Source organism: Amblyomma mixtum, chromosome 4 (assembly GCF_055824585.1).
Source record: "Amblyomma mixtum isolate Tamu chromosome 4, ASM5582458v1, whole genome shotgun sequence".
Taxonomy (NCBI): Eukaryota; Metazoa; Arthropoda; class Arachnida; order Ixodida; family Ixodidae; genus Amblyomma; species Amblyomma mixtum.
In genome coordinates, this window is record NC_143015.1 from 95,540,339 (window position 1) to 95,554,919 (window position 14,581).

Consider the following 14,581-nt stretch of genomic DNA (forward strand, 5'->3'; position numbering starts at 1 on the left):
GCGCTGCAAGTTGATCGGTGCTCCTCTATGTCCTTGCCATATTTATATAAGTGCGTTTCGAGCGACGCAGCTCGTGGGGCGTTGGCTCCGGCTGCAACTCAACACAGAAGCGCAACAGCGTCGGTTCACCCGAGCTATGCGTCCGTGAGTCGGTGCAGCCGAGCTGTCGACCTGTCTGCTCCCAATCGAAGGCAAGATAAGCGTTCTACGCAATGTGCGACCGCAATTCACGCTGACCATCGCCAAGGCTACAAAAAATTTCTTGAAAGTGCTTGAGGAGCTAGAGAAGTGCAGCCCTGCTCGCTTGGGTTGTGCTGAGCATATGTCTGCATTCAGTTGTCAAATACTGAATTTTATTATTGCTACAAGAATGCAATTTTTTCTCTAGCACGTCTCTTGTCTCTGGCAAAAACACGTCTTTTGTAACTGTATGGCCCATTAGAACTGGCTCCCATTAAGATGTATATGTTTTTATCTTTATGAATCGAATAAACTGCTTTCAATCTGACCTGTGCTATTACCGTCATTTTTCGCGTTTTATGACCTTAAAAACGTCTAAGTTTCACGGCGGTAGCCCTGCATCTCCCTTTAAAAAGCACGTATGCATCGTTGACTGTCTTGCTTCAAACCGATGGTACTTGGCCTTAGGTTTCGATATTTCCGGCAACATGCGACTCATTTACCGTGTCGTGGCTTACCATACGCAAAAGAGTGATTTAATTTGTAGGACAGTAAATGAAACAAAAAAAAGGAAAAGGAAAGAAGAAAAAAAGTCCCTTTGCGCCTCATTTGCTATTCGACCGCACTTTGTGCGTCGTGCGGGGACATCGAAGTGAGATCAATAATGCAGGGGGTTTTCAACAGGTTGTCAAGAGATATTTCGCGCTGTCGCGCGGCTTGCGACGGGTTTAATTAAAAAAAAAGGCCTAAACGAAAACGGCAAGGGGAGGGGGGAAGGTGGACGGGGGGAGGAGCTTACGATGTTTTAGAGATCCCTGACGGGTACGGTAAGAAGTGAGAACTGCAGAGCACGTGCGACAGAGCCTGGCTCGCGATGCCAGCTTGCGGGGCTGCCGTGTGTGATGTATGCCCGCGTGAAAGGCGGAAGTCGGAAAACTCATCTGTCAGGGGGCGTGAACGACGTTATTATCGGGTAGTGGTATCGCTCCAGCTGGTACGGTCAAAGAGAGAGAGAGGGGAAAAAATCCCTGCCTCTCCCGTAAACGAGAGTAGAGTAAGCATCAAAAGTTTACGGGCATAAGACATTGGTTGTAGATGGCACTACTCAAAATCTTGAAACGGGTCTAGTGTTCAACACACCACACCACACTCTTTTTTTATTATTATTGCCTACTTCGACGTTCACAACAATGTACAATAGATAAAACGTGTCAACCAAGCTTTGGCTGACACGGTATGTTGAAATTTTTTCAGTTGCGTCTAAACGTCAAGCACATCAGCCCACCACACCACACACTTCTTGTTGCGTCGAAGCGAGCGCCTGCAATAGTGCGGGCTTAGGTAGGCAGCCGCGAACCGTGGCGGCCTTGTAGCTTCCGGGAGCGGCCGCATAACCATGGCGTTGTCGGCAGGGGCGAGCAGTCTTCTGCTTTGGCGTATCACTTGCAAATCGATAGCTTTCCGCAAGACGCTTCCTATCTATCTTTTCATCAGGTTCCATTGCTCGGCTTAAGCAGCTGTGACGGTGGCGCCAATGAAATGCAGGAGGATGCAGAAGCGTACGCGGACACTACGAGACGAGACGCAGGCCTGACAAGAATGTATCTGCAGCGCGTTCGAATACTCCGCCAGCGTGTATACATCTGCCAGCCAAAGGGGAAACCTTCATGAACTGAAGGCCCAGCGGCCGTTCTTTTACATGCGTGAGTGTGGGACCGCAGCGCCACCCTTGGGGACGGCGCGGAAGCACGGCCCTCTCTTAGAGAGTCTAGTTAAATCTCGTACGGTGCCCGGATGCTCTCGTTTCAGTGCCCGGATGAGTGGAATTCAGTGCCCGGATAAGTGGAATTCAGTGCCCGGATGTTGGCTCTCGGTCTCGGCGTGACGTCACCACACTGCCGACAACGGGAGCTAAAAGCATTTTCATGCTTAAAAGCGGCGGGCCTTCACGTAGTCCTCCATCGCCGCATCGCATTCCATAGAGGCCAGGGCGCCGTCTCTTCGCCATGCGCTCCTCTCCCTGCTCCGACGTCTCAGCCTCTCGCTTGGCCTTGCGCCGTCCGTTCTTCCTGTTCTCGGCGGCCAGCCGCCAGGCCGCAACCTCGGGGTCGGACGAGTTGAGATTCTCCAGTCACCAGAGCCGTTCGGAAGTTGCCCGACTCTCCTTTTCTGTGGCAAGCGCCTGTAACCCGCGGTTGTTGTTGTCGTGACTGAGAGAAGGATGAAAAGGAAATTGCACGGGCATGCTACTGGCTCGAGCCAAGCCACCACCGCTGCCACGTGCAGATAGAGGAGAGTTAAAAGAGCAGAGGAAAGAGAAAAAGGAAAGAGAAGACGCGCGTCGCAGCAACAACTGCGTCCGCCGGAGCGGACGCTGCTAAACAAAAATGGCTGAGGCTTAACTTGGTTAACCCTGGTCAGATGCGAAGCATATTGATGGCTAGGCTTGGTAATACATGGCTTTCCTTGGTTGAATACTTGGTCATTTTAATACAACCACTAGGAGCCTTCGTCGTGGGGGAAGACAACGGCATGGCTACAGCGGAACGCCGACTAACCCCGAGACGCGCGTTGGGTGGGTGCCTGGATTGCCACGGATGCCGCGTCCGCCTGCCCGGTGGAGCGAGCGTTTCACCTACACCGAGTGTGAACGCGCGTTCGAAATGCGCGGGAATGCCGCTCGAGGACATTCCGGTGTCTGGGCGATGGCATCGTTCTCCCTCTCCCAGCGCGTGACGGCGATCTGTCGTGACGTCATGTGTCACGTGGTGTGTCGCCACTGTACCACGTGGTCTGCACGGCGTGCAACCACAGCGACGGCGCGAGGTGGACCCTCATCTTCCTCTGTCGTGACGTCATGTGTCACGTGGTATGTCACGTGGTGTGACGTCACTGTACCACGTGGTGTGCACGGCGTGTAACCACGGCGAAGGGCTGTAGTGTACCTCCGTCTTCCTCTGTCGTGACGTCACGTGTCACGTGGTATGTCACGTGGTGTGACGTCACTGTACCACGTGGTGTGCACGGCGTGTAACCACGGCGAAGGGCTGTAGTGTACCTCCGTCTTCCTCTGTCGTGACGTCATGTGTCACATGGTATGTCACGTGGTGTGACCTCACTGTACCACGTGGTGTGCACGGCGCATAACCGCGGCGAAGGGCTGTAGTGTACCTCTGTCTTCCTCTGTCGTGACGTCATGTGTCACGTGGTATGTCACGTGGTGTGACGTCACTGTACCACGTGGTGTGCACGGCGCATAACCACGGCGAAGGGCTGTAGTGTACCTCCGTCTTCCTCTGTCGTGACGTTATGTGTCACGTGGTATGTCACATGGTGTGACGTCACTGTACCACGTGGTGTGCACGGCGCGTAACCACGGCGAAGGGCTGTAGTGTACCTCTAGTAATATGCTTCGCATAAAACAGATAAGCGGCCGAAGCCGCACTCGCTGAAGCGAGGACAGATACCTGTAACCCGCGGTTGTATCACCCTGCATTTATACAGCAACGCAGCCTCCTTGCGCGTGCGCAGTAACGCGCGCCGTGCATGCGCACAGCTGGTGAGGTGGCGGCGCGCGTAGTGACGTCACTCGTCTCCTCCCGCATGCGTACAGCTGGCGAAGGTGGTGAAAACTTTTATATTGTAAAAAAGAGTTTGGGAGCCACAGAGTGGCCCCGCTACATGGTCGGCGTCCCTAGTCCGGGACACCGCACGACGAGGCCCCGTCTCTCGCCCGTTTCACCAGAGCCCTTTGGGACTCAAGCGAGGAGCAGTTGAGGAGGGCAGTCTCCCATGCCTCTCTGGAAGGGGTAGGGGAAGGGGGGAGGTGGGGATTTTGAGTACATGCCCACACCATGTGGAAGATATCACAGGTCTCCCCACAGTGTGGGCATCGCCCATCCGTGTTAGGATCGTAATGTTTTATTATTGCAGGACAGAGTAGAGTACCTGTCTGCAGGCGCCTTAAAGTTCGCTCCTCCGTCTTACTCAGCCCTTTTGCAGGGGCCGGGAAAAGGCGGTGGTTGTCGCTATAATGTGTTAATATTTCCCGGAATCGCAGCAGCGGCTGGTTAGTCTCCGAGCCAGAAGAGCTGGGATGAGGAGCCCGGTGAGTAAGCGCTCGGGCAGCCGCGTCAGCGGCCTCATTACCTCGTAAGCCCTGGTGGCCAGGAGCCCAAATGATTCGTTTGGGTGTTGGATCAGTGGCAGTCCGTCGTAGAATACAAGCAGCTAAGGGGGAGATCTCCCCTGCCAAGTAATGTTCACAGGCTTTTCGGGAGTCCGTGATGATTATTCTCGAATTGGCGTGGGCGGCAGCAAGCGCTATCGCTACTTCCTCGGCCCGCATTGGATTCGGGGCTCGAAAGGAGAGTCCATCAACATGCATTTCCTGGTGAACGACAGCGGCCGAGTAAAATCCCGTGGGCGATGGCCCTGCTACGTCTACATAATATACACCGGGTCGGGAGCCGTGTTGTCTCTCAAGAGCCCGAGCCCGCGCTTGTCGTCTGTTTTCATGCATGTCGGTGTCCATGTTACGGGGGAGCGGGGAGACCCAGAGCATATGGCGCCATAGTACTGGGATACGCTCCGCCTCCTCTGGAGTGCAGTCGTGTTGGATGTGTAAGCGGTTTAGCAGGCGGCGCCCAGGAGCCGTCTGCGTGAGCCGCGTGTATTGGTTCACGAGGTGGGCCTCCCGCAGCTCCTGGTAGGAGTTTAGCACCCCCAATGCCTTGAGTTTGGCATTAGAGGTAGTCACCGGGAGATCCAGGGCTCGCTTAGTTGCCTTGCGGATGATGGCGTCTATTCGCGCCTCGTCTTGCTTAGTAGTGCGGAGATATGGCACAGCGTAGAGGATCCGGCTAGTCACGAAGGCATAGACGAGCCGAAGCGCGTCCCTGCCCCGCAGACCACCCCGCTTGTTGGAAACGCGGCGGATCATGCGCCCTACCTGTTCGCCTACTCTCTTGAGTTTCGCAATAGTGGAGTCCGGTCTGAGTCTCTGGTGAATGAAAAGGCCCAGAATACGGAGCTCCTCCACCTCTCTAATAGGACCTCCTGACAGAGAGATGTGTATTGCTGTCCTATCCTTTGGGTTCGCTCTGACATGCAGAAGCTCTGATTTCGCTGGAGCACATTGGAGCCCACAGTCATTAGCATACGCATCGACTATGGAAGCAGCCTGCTGAAGGCGGTCCTCCATGTCTCCAAGGCTCCCCTGAGTGGTCCAAATTGTAATATCATCTGCATATAACGCGTGTTGAATGCCTTCCACCCGGGCCAATTGGCTTGGGAGGCGCATCATAGCAATGTTGAGCAGGAGCGGTGATAACACTGCTCCCTGAGGGGTACCCCGTGTTCCCATCATGTAAGGGCCGTATTCCTCGCCCTCAATCCGAAGAAAGGCCTGGCGATTAGACAAGAAATCTCTTACATACGCGTAGGTCCTAGCCCCACAATCGGTAGAACTCAAGTTGGCCAGGATGCTTCCGTGTTTCACATTGTCGAAAGCCCCTTTCAGATCAAGGGCGAGGATGGCTTTGTCATTGTGTTGCATAGTTGTGGGTCGTATTACATCCCTGTGCAGCTGGAGAAGGACATCCTGTGCAGACATGTGAGGGCGAAACCCGAACATGGTGACTGCAAAGAAGCCCCTACTCTCCAGGTATGGAGAGAGGCGATCCCGTACCATCGTCTCCATAAGCTTGCCCGCACATGAGGTCAGTGATATGGGCCTCAGGTTGTCCGTATTCACGGCCTTACCTGTTTTAGGGATAAACGTCACAAGTGACGTTTTCCACTCGGGAGGGAGTGGACGCCCGTCCCAGATCTGGTTGATGTATTCTAATAAATGAAGGTAGGCTGAGTCCGGTAGGTTCGCCAACAGGTTCACTGTTATGTGGTCCCGTCCCGGAGCCGTACCCCGGCGCATTTTTGCTAAGGCCGCCTTAAGGTCGTGCAACTCAAAAGGGGCATCGAGTGTTTCATTAGGCCTGCCAGAGTACATGTACTGTTGCCCAGGCGGGTCCTCCATACGACAGAGATATCTGTCGCACAGAGTGTCCGCAAGTTGCGCCGTCGTACCTTGATACCCTTGCAGAGCCCGCCGGAGCTGCTTTTGCGTCTCCCCTCTCGTTTGGGAGGGGTCGATTAGACTGCGAAAGAGACGCCACGTCCCCTTCGAGCTCATCTGATGAGCTGCGGCGTTGCAGCGCGCTATCCAATTTGAATCTGAGAGCTCGGCAGCATACGCTGCAGCCTGCTCTGTGAGTTTGGCTATGCGGTCGCGTAATTTGCGATTAGTTTTCTGCTTTTTCCACCGTTTAGTTAAGCTCCGGCGCGCCTCCCACAAATGCAGGAGGTGGGTGTCCACTGCGGGGATCTCTTCGGTGGTTTGTAGTGTTGTGACGTGTTGTTTCTGAATGTTGTATATGTGGTTAGCCCATTCCGCGTAGCCGCCGGAAAATAGTACGGGAGGGATAGTGTGATTCCGGAATTTGTGCCAATCGGTCAGCTTGGCCTGACCCCATTTTTTGCGCGCTGCCTTTGCCTCGAGTGTAATCCGGAGAAGGAGGTGATCGCTGCCTAGAGAATCTCCCAAGTTCTCCCATGCAGCCGCTCTAGCATTTTTAACGAGAGAAAGGTCTGGACACGTGTCGCGGGTTACCGAATTCCCCACTCGAGTGGGATACGCCGGGTCCGTGAGCAACGTGAGGCTGAGGGTGGAGATGAGCTCCGCCAGCTTACGTCCTCTTGCCTGTTCGAAGTGGTAGCCCCAATGAAGGCTGGGAGCATTGAAGTCTCCAACGATCACTAGAGGCTCTTTGGCTGCCAATTTTATCGCGCGAAGGAAGATTTCATTGAAAGTTACGCGCGGCTTACGCGGAGGGCAGTATATGTTGAGGATATGTATTGACGGGTCGCGGCGTCTGAGAGGCAATACTCGGACCATTGTATATTCTTGCTCGGTACTCAAGTCTAAGTCGACCTGAACCACGGTGTAAGCCTTATTCACCAGGATGCACGTAGAGGGGCCCCCCTGAAAGGTGCTGTAGCCTGATAATTTAGCGTCTATGCCGGGCTCCTGTAGGGCAATGAGCGCCGGCATGTCACCTAGGGACTGCAGGTAAAGCTGGAGCTGTGACCGCTTTTTCCAAGATCTGAAACCCCTGCAGTTCCATTGGATGATCTGGAATTTTTCAAAGTTTTTAGCATTCCTATTACATCTGCTAGCCATCTTGTCGTATTTATTTAAGGGTGATCGGAATAGCTCTGGCCGGAAGCCGGCGCAACCCCAGTGAGGGGCTGCACCGACCCACCAGCTGCCGAGCCTGAACCATGTTCCTCCGCTGCCTGACGGAAGGCTGTCTTACGTTTGAGGTGATGGGATTCGCAGCTTGTGGCGTTCTTAATTTGGGTGCTGACCCAGGGCTGCACGGCTTTATCAATCAATCAATCAATCAATCAATCAATCAATCAATCAATCAATCAATCAATCAATCAATCAATCAATCAATCAATCAATCAATCATTTTTATTCAAGACAATAATACAAAACTATTGTCTTGGGGGACGTGACAAAAGGCGGAAAAGTGCCTGACGAGGTCACGCCACCCTGTGGCAAGCAGCGGTTTGACACTCATGCAGAGTTTCAACAGAATTTACATGCAGAGAAATGTCTTAGATGAAACTGTATCCCCCAACTCCCTTATTATATTTTTTTTACAGTCCAAGAATATGTACAGGAACGGAGTACAAGAATAAGTGCAGCAACTTCTACAAGCAATGCATGTTAACAAAACACTTCCAAACATAAGATACATGTAAACTATCGAACTTGAAGCACATGGAACATAAAATTGAAAACAAGAAGAAAAACATGAACATAACACACTAGTCTTCCTTTAAAAATAATCCCTTCAGTGTTTTCTTAAACCTGCTTAATGAAAGATTTTCGGTCAATAGGGCATGAATGACGGGATAGCTGTTTAATAAATCTGCTATCTGACAGCTTAATCTTTGATGTCCATAGTTTGTTCGAGCTCGGGGCTTGACTATGATGCTCTTTCTTAAATCGTACACACTTCTTTTCTCCTGGTATCTTGTTTCAAAGGTAGATTTATCCAACCGGTATTGGCGATAAACTTCCAGGCTTAGTCTGTATTTGTAGAACTGAGGCATTTGGAGTATTCCATGCGATCTATAGTAGGGCGCACAACTAGAGGACAGCTCTAAGTTACTGATAGCGCGTATTGCTCTTTTTTGTATTGATAGTAGGGAATCTAAATTTGTTTTCGTCGTGGTTTGCCACACAAGAGAGCAATAGCTAAAACGTGAATGTATAAGGGAATAGTACACCAGTCGTTTGATAGAAGCTGGGAGGTAACACCTCAGTCTGTTTAAGATGCCTAAGGCACGAGAGAGATCAGTTCTAAGTGTGTGGATGTGAGCATTCCATAAGAGATTTTCGTGGAATGTCACACCTAGAAATCTGGTAGTAGAAGACTGTTGTATGTCCAGGCCATTAAATTTTAAACATGGAATTGAATACATTTCAGTACCTTTGGAGCGAAAGAGTACATACTTTGTTTTGTTTATGTTTAATGCGAGCCGGTTACTTCCCAGCCATGAGGTTAAGCCCAACATCCAATTGTTTGCCTCCCTGAACAGCACATCTAAATCCCTACCCGAAAAGAACACATTGGTGTCGTCCGCATATAAAACCAAATTCGAGGCACCCGGTATATTTACAATATCATTGATATAGATGAGAAATAAGACTGGCCCTAGGATGGACCCTTGTGGTACACCATACAACAGAGTGTTTGTCTCTGAGCATACACCATTGATGACAGTATACTGCTCACGTGAAGTTAAATAACTCATGAGGAGAGTACCAGCTATACCCCTGACACCGTAATGCTGAAGCTTTTTTATTAGTATATCATGTTGTACACTGTCGAACGCTTTTCTAAAATCGAGGAATATACCCAGAGTTAGTGCCTTGTTTTCGATATTGTGCAGAATTTCATCTTTTATTCCAAGTAGTGCTGTTTCTGGCGATTTGTTTTTCTGGAAGCCGAACTGTTGCCTTACGATAATATTTTCCGAGGTTAGAAATCCAACAAGCCTTTTGTTTATGATATGTTCAGCTATTTTCGAAAATACAGAAAGCACAGAGATCGGCCTGTAATTGTTCACGTCATCGAAAGAGCCTCCCTTATGTATAGCCGTCACACGAGCAAGTTTCATTTTGGCTGGGAAAACTCCCTTTTCCATTATAAGATTGCAGATGTGTGCAATAGGAGTACTAACTATTTGACTCACAGCCTTCAGTGGTTTTGGTCTGATCTCATCAGTGCCAGATGCACAACCGTCTTTTAGAGACATAATTATATCTTGCACCTCGCTGAAATCAGTGGGGGACAAAAATATTGTATTCGGATTGCTTGCAGTGACATAATTTTCCCAAGGTGTAGAAGAAGGTGCATTTGTTGCGTCGGCTAAAGGAGCACCAGCAGCAAGAAAATGCTCATTAAACAGGTTTGCAACCTCTGCTTCAGACAGATCGGCATTCCGAAAGTTCACTTTTTTTGTTTCTGCATTCTTATAGATTAACTCTCTCATGGTTTGCCATACCAGTCGTGTATTACCGTTCACCTGTGTAAATTTATTTGTGTAGTATTCGAGCTTTGCTTTCTTTAAGTCTGAATTTAGCAGATTTCGTACTTTCTTGAATGCATGAAAGTCACTTGCATCTTTTGTTTGCAAGAATGTTTGGAAAAGTCTGTTTTTCTCTTTGATTCTTTGAAACAGTTCACGAGAAATCCAGGGCTTTCGTACTTTTTTGTTCTTTTTTCGGGGCTTGAGGGGAAAACATGTGTTATAAGCAGATACAAAGCATGAAAGGAAAGCGTCGTAAGCGGCATCGGGGTTCGAGAGCTCCAAAATTATGTTCCAGTCAACATTTGTCAGCATGTCCCTAAACTTGTTAACATTGTACTCGGAGTAATCTCTAATTAATACTTTGTGTTCGGGGGCGACTGTGTGTTTGCAGGGTAACACACAATATATTGGCAAATGATCGCTTAAACTGCAGACCAGGGTGCCTGATTTTACATTCTCGCGAGGGAAACTTGTAACGCACAGATCAAGAATACTTTGGGAACTTGGTGTAATTCTTGTCGGTGTGGTGATTACGTTGGAGCAACCATAAGACTCGTATAACTCTTTGAATTGTAAGTAGGCTTGATTGTCAAGGGAAGCATTCAGGTTGAAATCACCCACAAGAACGCTTTCAGACTTCAGCTGAACACTGAATTCAAGTATCTTTTCAGTAAACTTCATAAAGTCACTGAGAACACCTGATGGAGGACGGTACATGACAGAGAAAATCATACCACGACACTGTATAACTATGCATTCATAATTATCACCAATTATCTTGAACTCCGGAAGTACCTTATAATTAAGCTTTGATCGGATGTATACAGCGATACCACCACCACGCCTCCTACAGCGACATGCAGATACAACATCATATCCGGAAAGTGAAAAACACTCGTCATCACATGAGAACCAGGTCTCTGTAAAACAAATGATGTCATAGGAATGATTCGGTTCCGACAAAAAAGAAATTACTTCATCATACTTGTTGCGTAAACTCCTGGCATTAAGATGAAAAACTGAAAGTGTGGGCAGGTTTTTCATTGCGGAAGAAAAATTTCAAAGAAAAACAAACTTGCCAAGAATAGTCACTGCAGATCATCAAGATCCTGAACCGTGCGAATCACCACAGCATTATCACCGCTCTTCTTTCGAACTAGCACTTTTCCGTTCGTGTGCCATACGAAAGCGTAGCCTGCGTTCTTCGCCCATTCCTTCGTTTTTGTCAGAAGACTACGGGAAAGCCTTGTCATGTTTTCGCACATAAACATCTCACCAGGTTCATTCCTTAGTGTCTGTCGCTTTGCCAACCAGGCGTCACGATGTTCATGACTGACGAAGCGAGCAATGATGCCCCGTGTTCTGCCTTGTTTCGCTGGAAGCCGATGTAGTGCGGTGATATCTTGCTTAGTTAGTGGCTGAATGTCCAGTCTAGGGGCTAATTCATTTATTTTTTCGAGCAAGTTCTCGTTTTCAGTTTCAGGAATGCCGTGAAATTCAATGTTGTTGCGACGGCTACGCCACTCCAGGTTATCTACATCTTGCATTATCTGTTGCAATTCACTGGAAGAGTCGGCCTTTTCTATCTGATCCATGCGTTCGGCCAGTTTTTTTGTCGCTTGCTCTTGAATTTGAAGACGATCCTGAAATTCATCGAACTTGTCTGACAGGAACTTCACGCTGGAGTCAAGTGCGTCTACCAGTTTAGGGAGAGCTAGGAGAGTATCGAGTTTGGTCTGAATTGCTAGCAAGTGCGCTGCTAAGTCGCTGTCTAAGTTGGGGCTCTCCGAGTCATCGCTTCGTGAACCCTTGCTACACCGGTCACACTTCCAAGATTTCTTGAAAGAACCGCGTTTGGCATTCCATGTTTCGTCACTTATACCAGAACATGCACCCAGATGAAAAGTAAATTGGCATTCTGAACAGGTCATATGCGGCCCGTTGTCGGGAACCCGCGATCGGCATGCACAACAACGCGACATGGTTAAAACCGTGGCAAAGCAGAAAAAAAATAACAAGAGGTCTTTGGCAGCAGCGGCATAGGCGGTGATAAAACAACGAAAAGAAAAAAAGCAGTACAGAAGAATATCAACCAACCTGTAAATACACAGAGGAGAGGTTCAGATGCCGTGCATGAGGGTTGATGCCGCCACTGCCAAATGACCAAAGGTCGAGTCAGTGACCGAGTCAGTGACCTGGGCCATAAGGTCGGGAAGTGCTTGCGTTAAAGCTGCCTTGAACATATCCTGGAAGGACTCGCTGACTGCTGACATCATTTGGTTCGGGAGGGCCGCCACTTGCTCCTCCAGTTGCTCGGTTTGGCGCTGCAGTGCCTCTAGGCCGGCGACGCGACCAGCTGATCCAACTACCGTGTCCCCGCTCTGCCGCGAGACGCTAGTGAGGCAAGATGTTACGGATGATCCGTCATCCTCGTCGTCTGGCTCAGCTTCTTGCATTGGTCAAAGGAGGCACTCTTAACGGGCCTAGCTAAGTGTCACATGTGGGGATTTAACTATTGTCAGAACACATTAGCGGCTGATCGCACAGCACAGGGCTTTTTCGAGATCGGTGTTAAAGGAAGTAGTTCATGAAGCGGGCGTAATTTGGATGCTGTTGATATGTTGTTAATGTCGATTGAGTGTATTATGCTTCTTGAAGTCCTTCTGGTATTACGGCTCTGGGGAGCAAGAACCGTGGAAAACGCGTTGAGAGTTTGTTGCAGGATTACCCATGCCGAGGCTACTTGGACAGTGTGAGACGGATCTCCATAACATAGTAGGAATGCCTGGAAGCCAACCAAGAGCAAGGCAGACCCACGACAGGTGAATATCCTCTCTGGGCAGCATACAGCTGTCTTAAGCCTGCCGCGGTGGATCTGTGGTTATGGCGCTCGGCTGCTGAGCCGAAAGACGCGGGTTCGATCCCGGCCGCGGCGGCTAGAATTTCGATGGAGGCAAAATTCTAGAGGCCCGTCTAGTGCGCGATGTTAGTGCACGTTAAAGAATCCCAGGTGGTCGAAATTTCCGGAGCCCTTCACTACGGCGTCTCTCATAGCCGGAGTCGCTTTGGTACGTTAAACCTCATAAACCAAACCAAACAGCTTTCATGTCTAACTCATGATGTGGGCTGTACGTCGCGCCGCCGCAAGCCCAGAAAATCTAGACAAGCGCTTTTAGTTCGCGTAGTTTCCACCGCATGGCATGAGGCGATGAATATACAGGATTAACGCACCAGTTTTGAAATGTTGGCGGCAGAATATTGGTCTTCAGTGCCCTCTATAACTGCACAGACTGGTGCGAGCGCCGGAACTATTTTACAAGCTCGACTTTGCAGCGCATGCATAGCAAGAGTAGGGCTTCCCAATACACTATCACGCCGCATCTGGCAGCAGTTTATAGATTTCTCACAATTACCATATTAACAGTGAATCATGTGGAAGTGTACTCAAGATGAAGGCAATGGTGGAAAATGAAAAAGAAAAGCAGGCCTCACAACACTAATTCCTACATCGTGCAGAAAGGTCACCTCATCTACGACAGCACTTCGGTTTCTTGAAGCCCTGCACGAGGAAAAATGGTGAGATGACGTAGCCTAGCGTATTGGATGCGTGGTATACACTCAACGAACGGTTTCAGCTTCTGCGGAGATGCAGTGTGGCCGCAGAAAGGTGCGGGGGGGGGGGGCGGGGGTAGGAGGGCTGCACTTGTTCTCCTGTAGAATGATCTGGGCTAATGATGATGTCGAAATTCAGCAACTGGATATCAAATCGTGATAAAACTCATCGAAGGCCGCCAATAAGATGGTATGACGACGTTCAGGAACATGTACGAAGTGTCAAACTTTTGAAGCAAGCGCCAAAAATGCCTATTTTGGGCAAGACACTCAACTCGATAGAATTACGGTGATAACGATGAACGTGAAAGCAGTTAGGCGAGATGAAAAAGAGAGCGCTCGCGACAATGGCGTCGCGTTCGGCGCGTGCCAGAAGAAGTTTAGCGGCGCTGTCAGGCCTTAACGTTTCCAACCCTCCGCTTGATCTGCGGTTGGACGCCGTCCCCCGTAGCTGTCCTTGGACGAGTGACCCAGAACTTAAGCTCCTTGTTTCATCAAGCTTCTCTGTACCATGACAGGTGAGGCTTGATTTTGGCTTAATTTTACTGCGCTAGTACTAGAGACCCTACTCACCGATTTCGTCATTGTCTGTGGGGTCCCCCCATGCCCACCGTGGCAGATGGATGTTCAATTATTATTCGCGACAGGCTGCTGAGAAGAGCAACATGGGTTTCTCAAGCCCGATCGATGGCAGCATCTGTCATGGCAGGGCAGTGGCGGATCGCTTAGCCGCTGCACCACTGCGCAAAAGTGATAAGAGGACTCGCAGCGATCTAAGAGTGTCGGATTGAGAATGACAAACTCGGCATATATGAGCGTTACCCCATTAGCGCTACTACGTCAAACCCTCAAAGGCGGAGCTTAAGTCTGAGTTCGCCTGTGTTCGTAAAATTTGAGCTTGGGCTAGTTGGTTCATACTGTAGCCTTGTCAGTAGCCTGCTTCATGATGAAAAGCGGCCGTTGAATCAAAACCGAAGTGCTAGCGCATCTAATCGGCATTTCGCCTAACCACGCTAAATCATCCGCCTTTCTTCTCCCTATGGGGTTAAAAGAAATGTTAATATCGTCGTTAATATGTTAATAACGCCTAATACCCCTCACACAATGCTCCAATGTGAAAGAG

At 49.7% G+C, this 14,581-nt stretch overlaps 1 protein-coding gene across 1 annotated transcript; it reads right to left on the reverse strand.

Annotated features, from left to right (window-relative positions):
* Nucleotides 1-10,683: 10,683 nt before the first annotated feature.
* On the reverse strand, nucleotides 10,684-11,777 carry LOC149347486 (uncharacterized). The gene has a single exon (XM_089541589.1). It carries the CDS (start codon nucleotides 11,775-11,777, stop codon nucleotides 10,935-10,937), a length of 843 nt encoding a protein of 280 aa, XP_089397715.1. The 3' UTR covers nucleotides 10,684-10,934.
* Between the last annotated feature and the right edge of the window lie 2,804 nt (nucleotides 11,778-14,581).

Bases quoted from the DNA above. Each gene is read 5' to 3' on its own strand.
- LOC149347486 (XM_089541589.1), bottom strand. From the start codon at position 11,777: ATGACCTGTTCAGAATGCCAATTTACTTTTCATCTGGGTGCATGTTCT.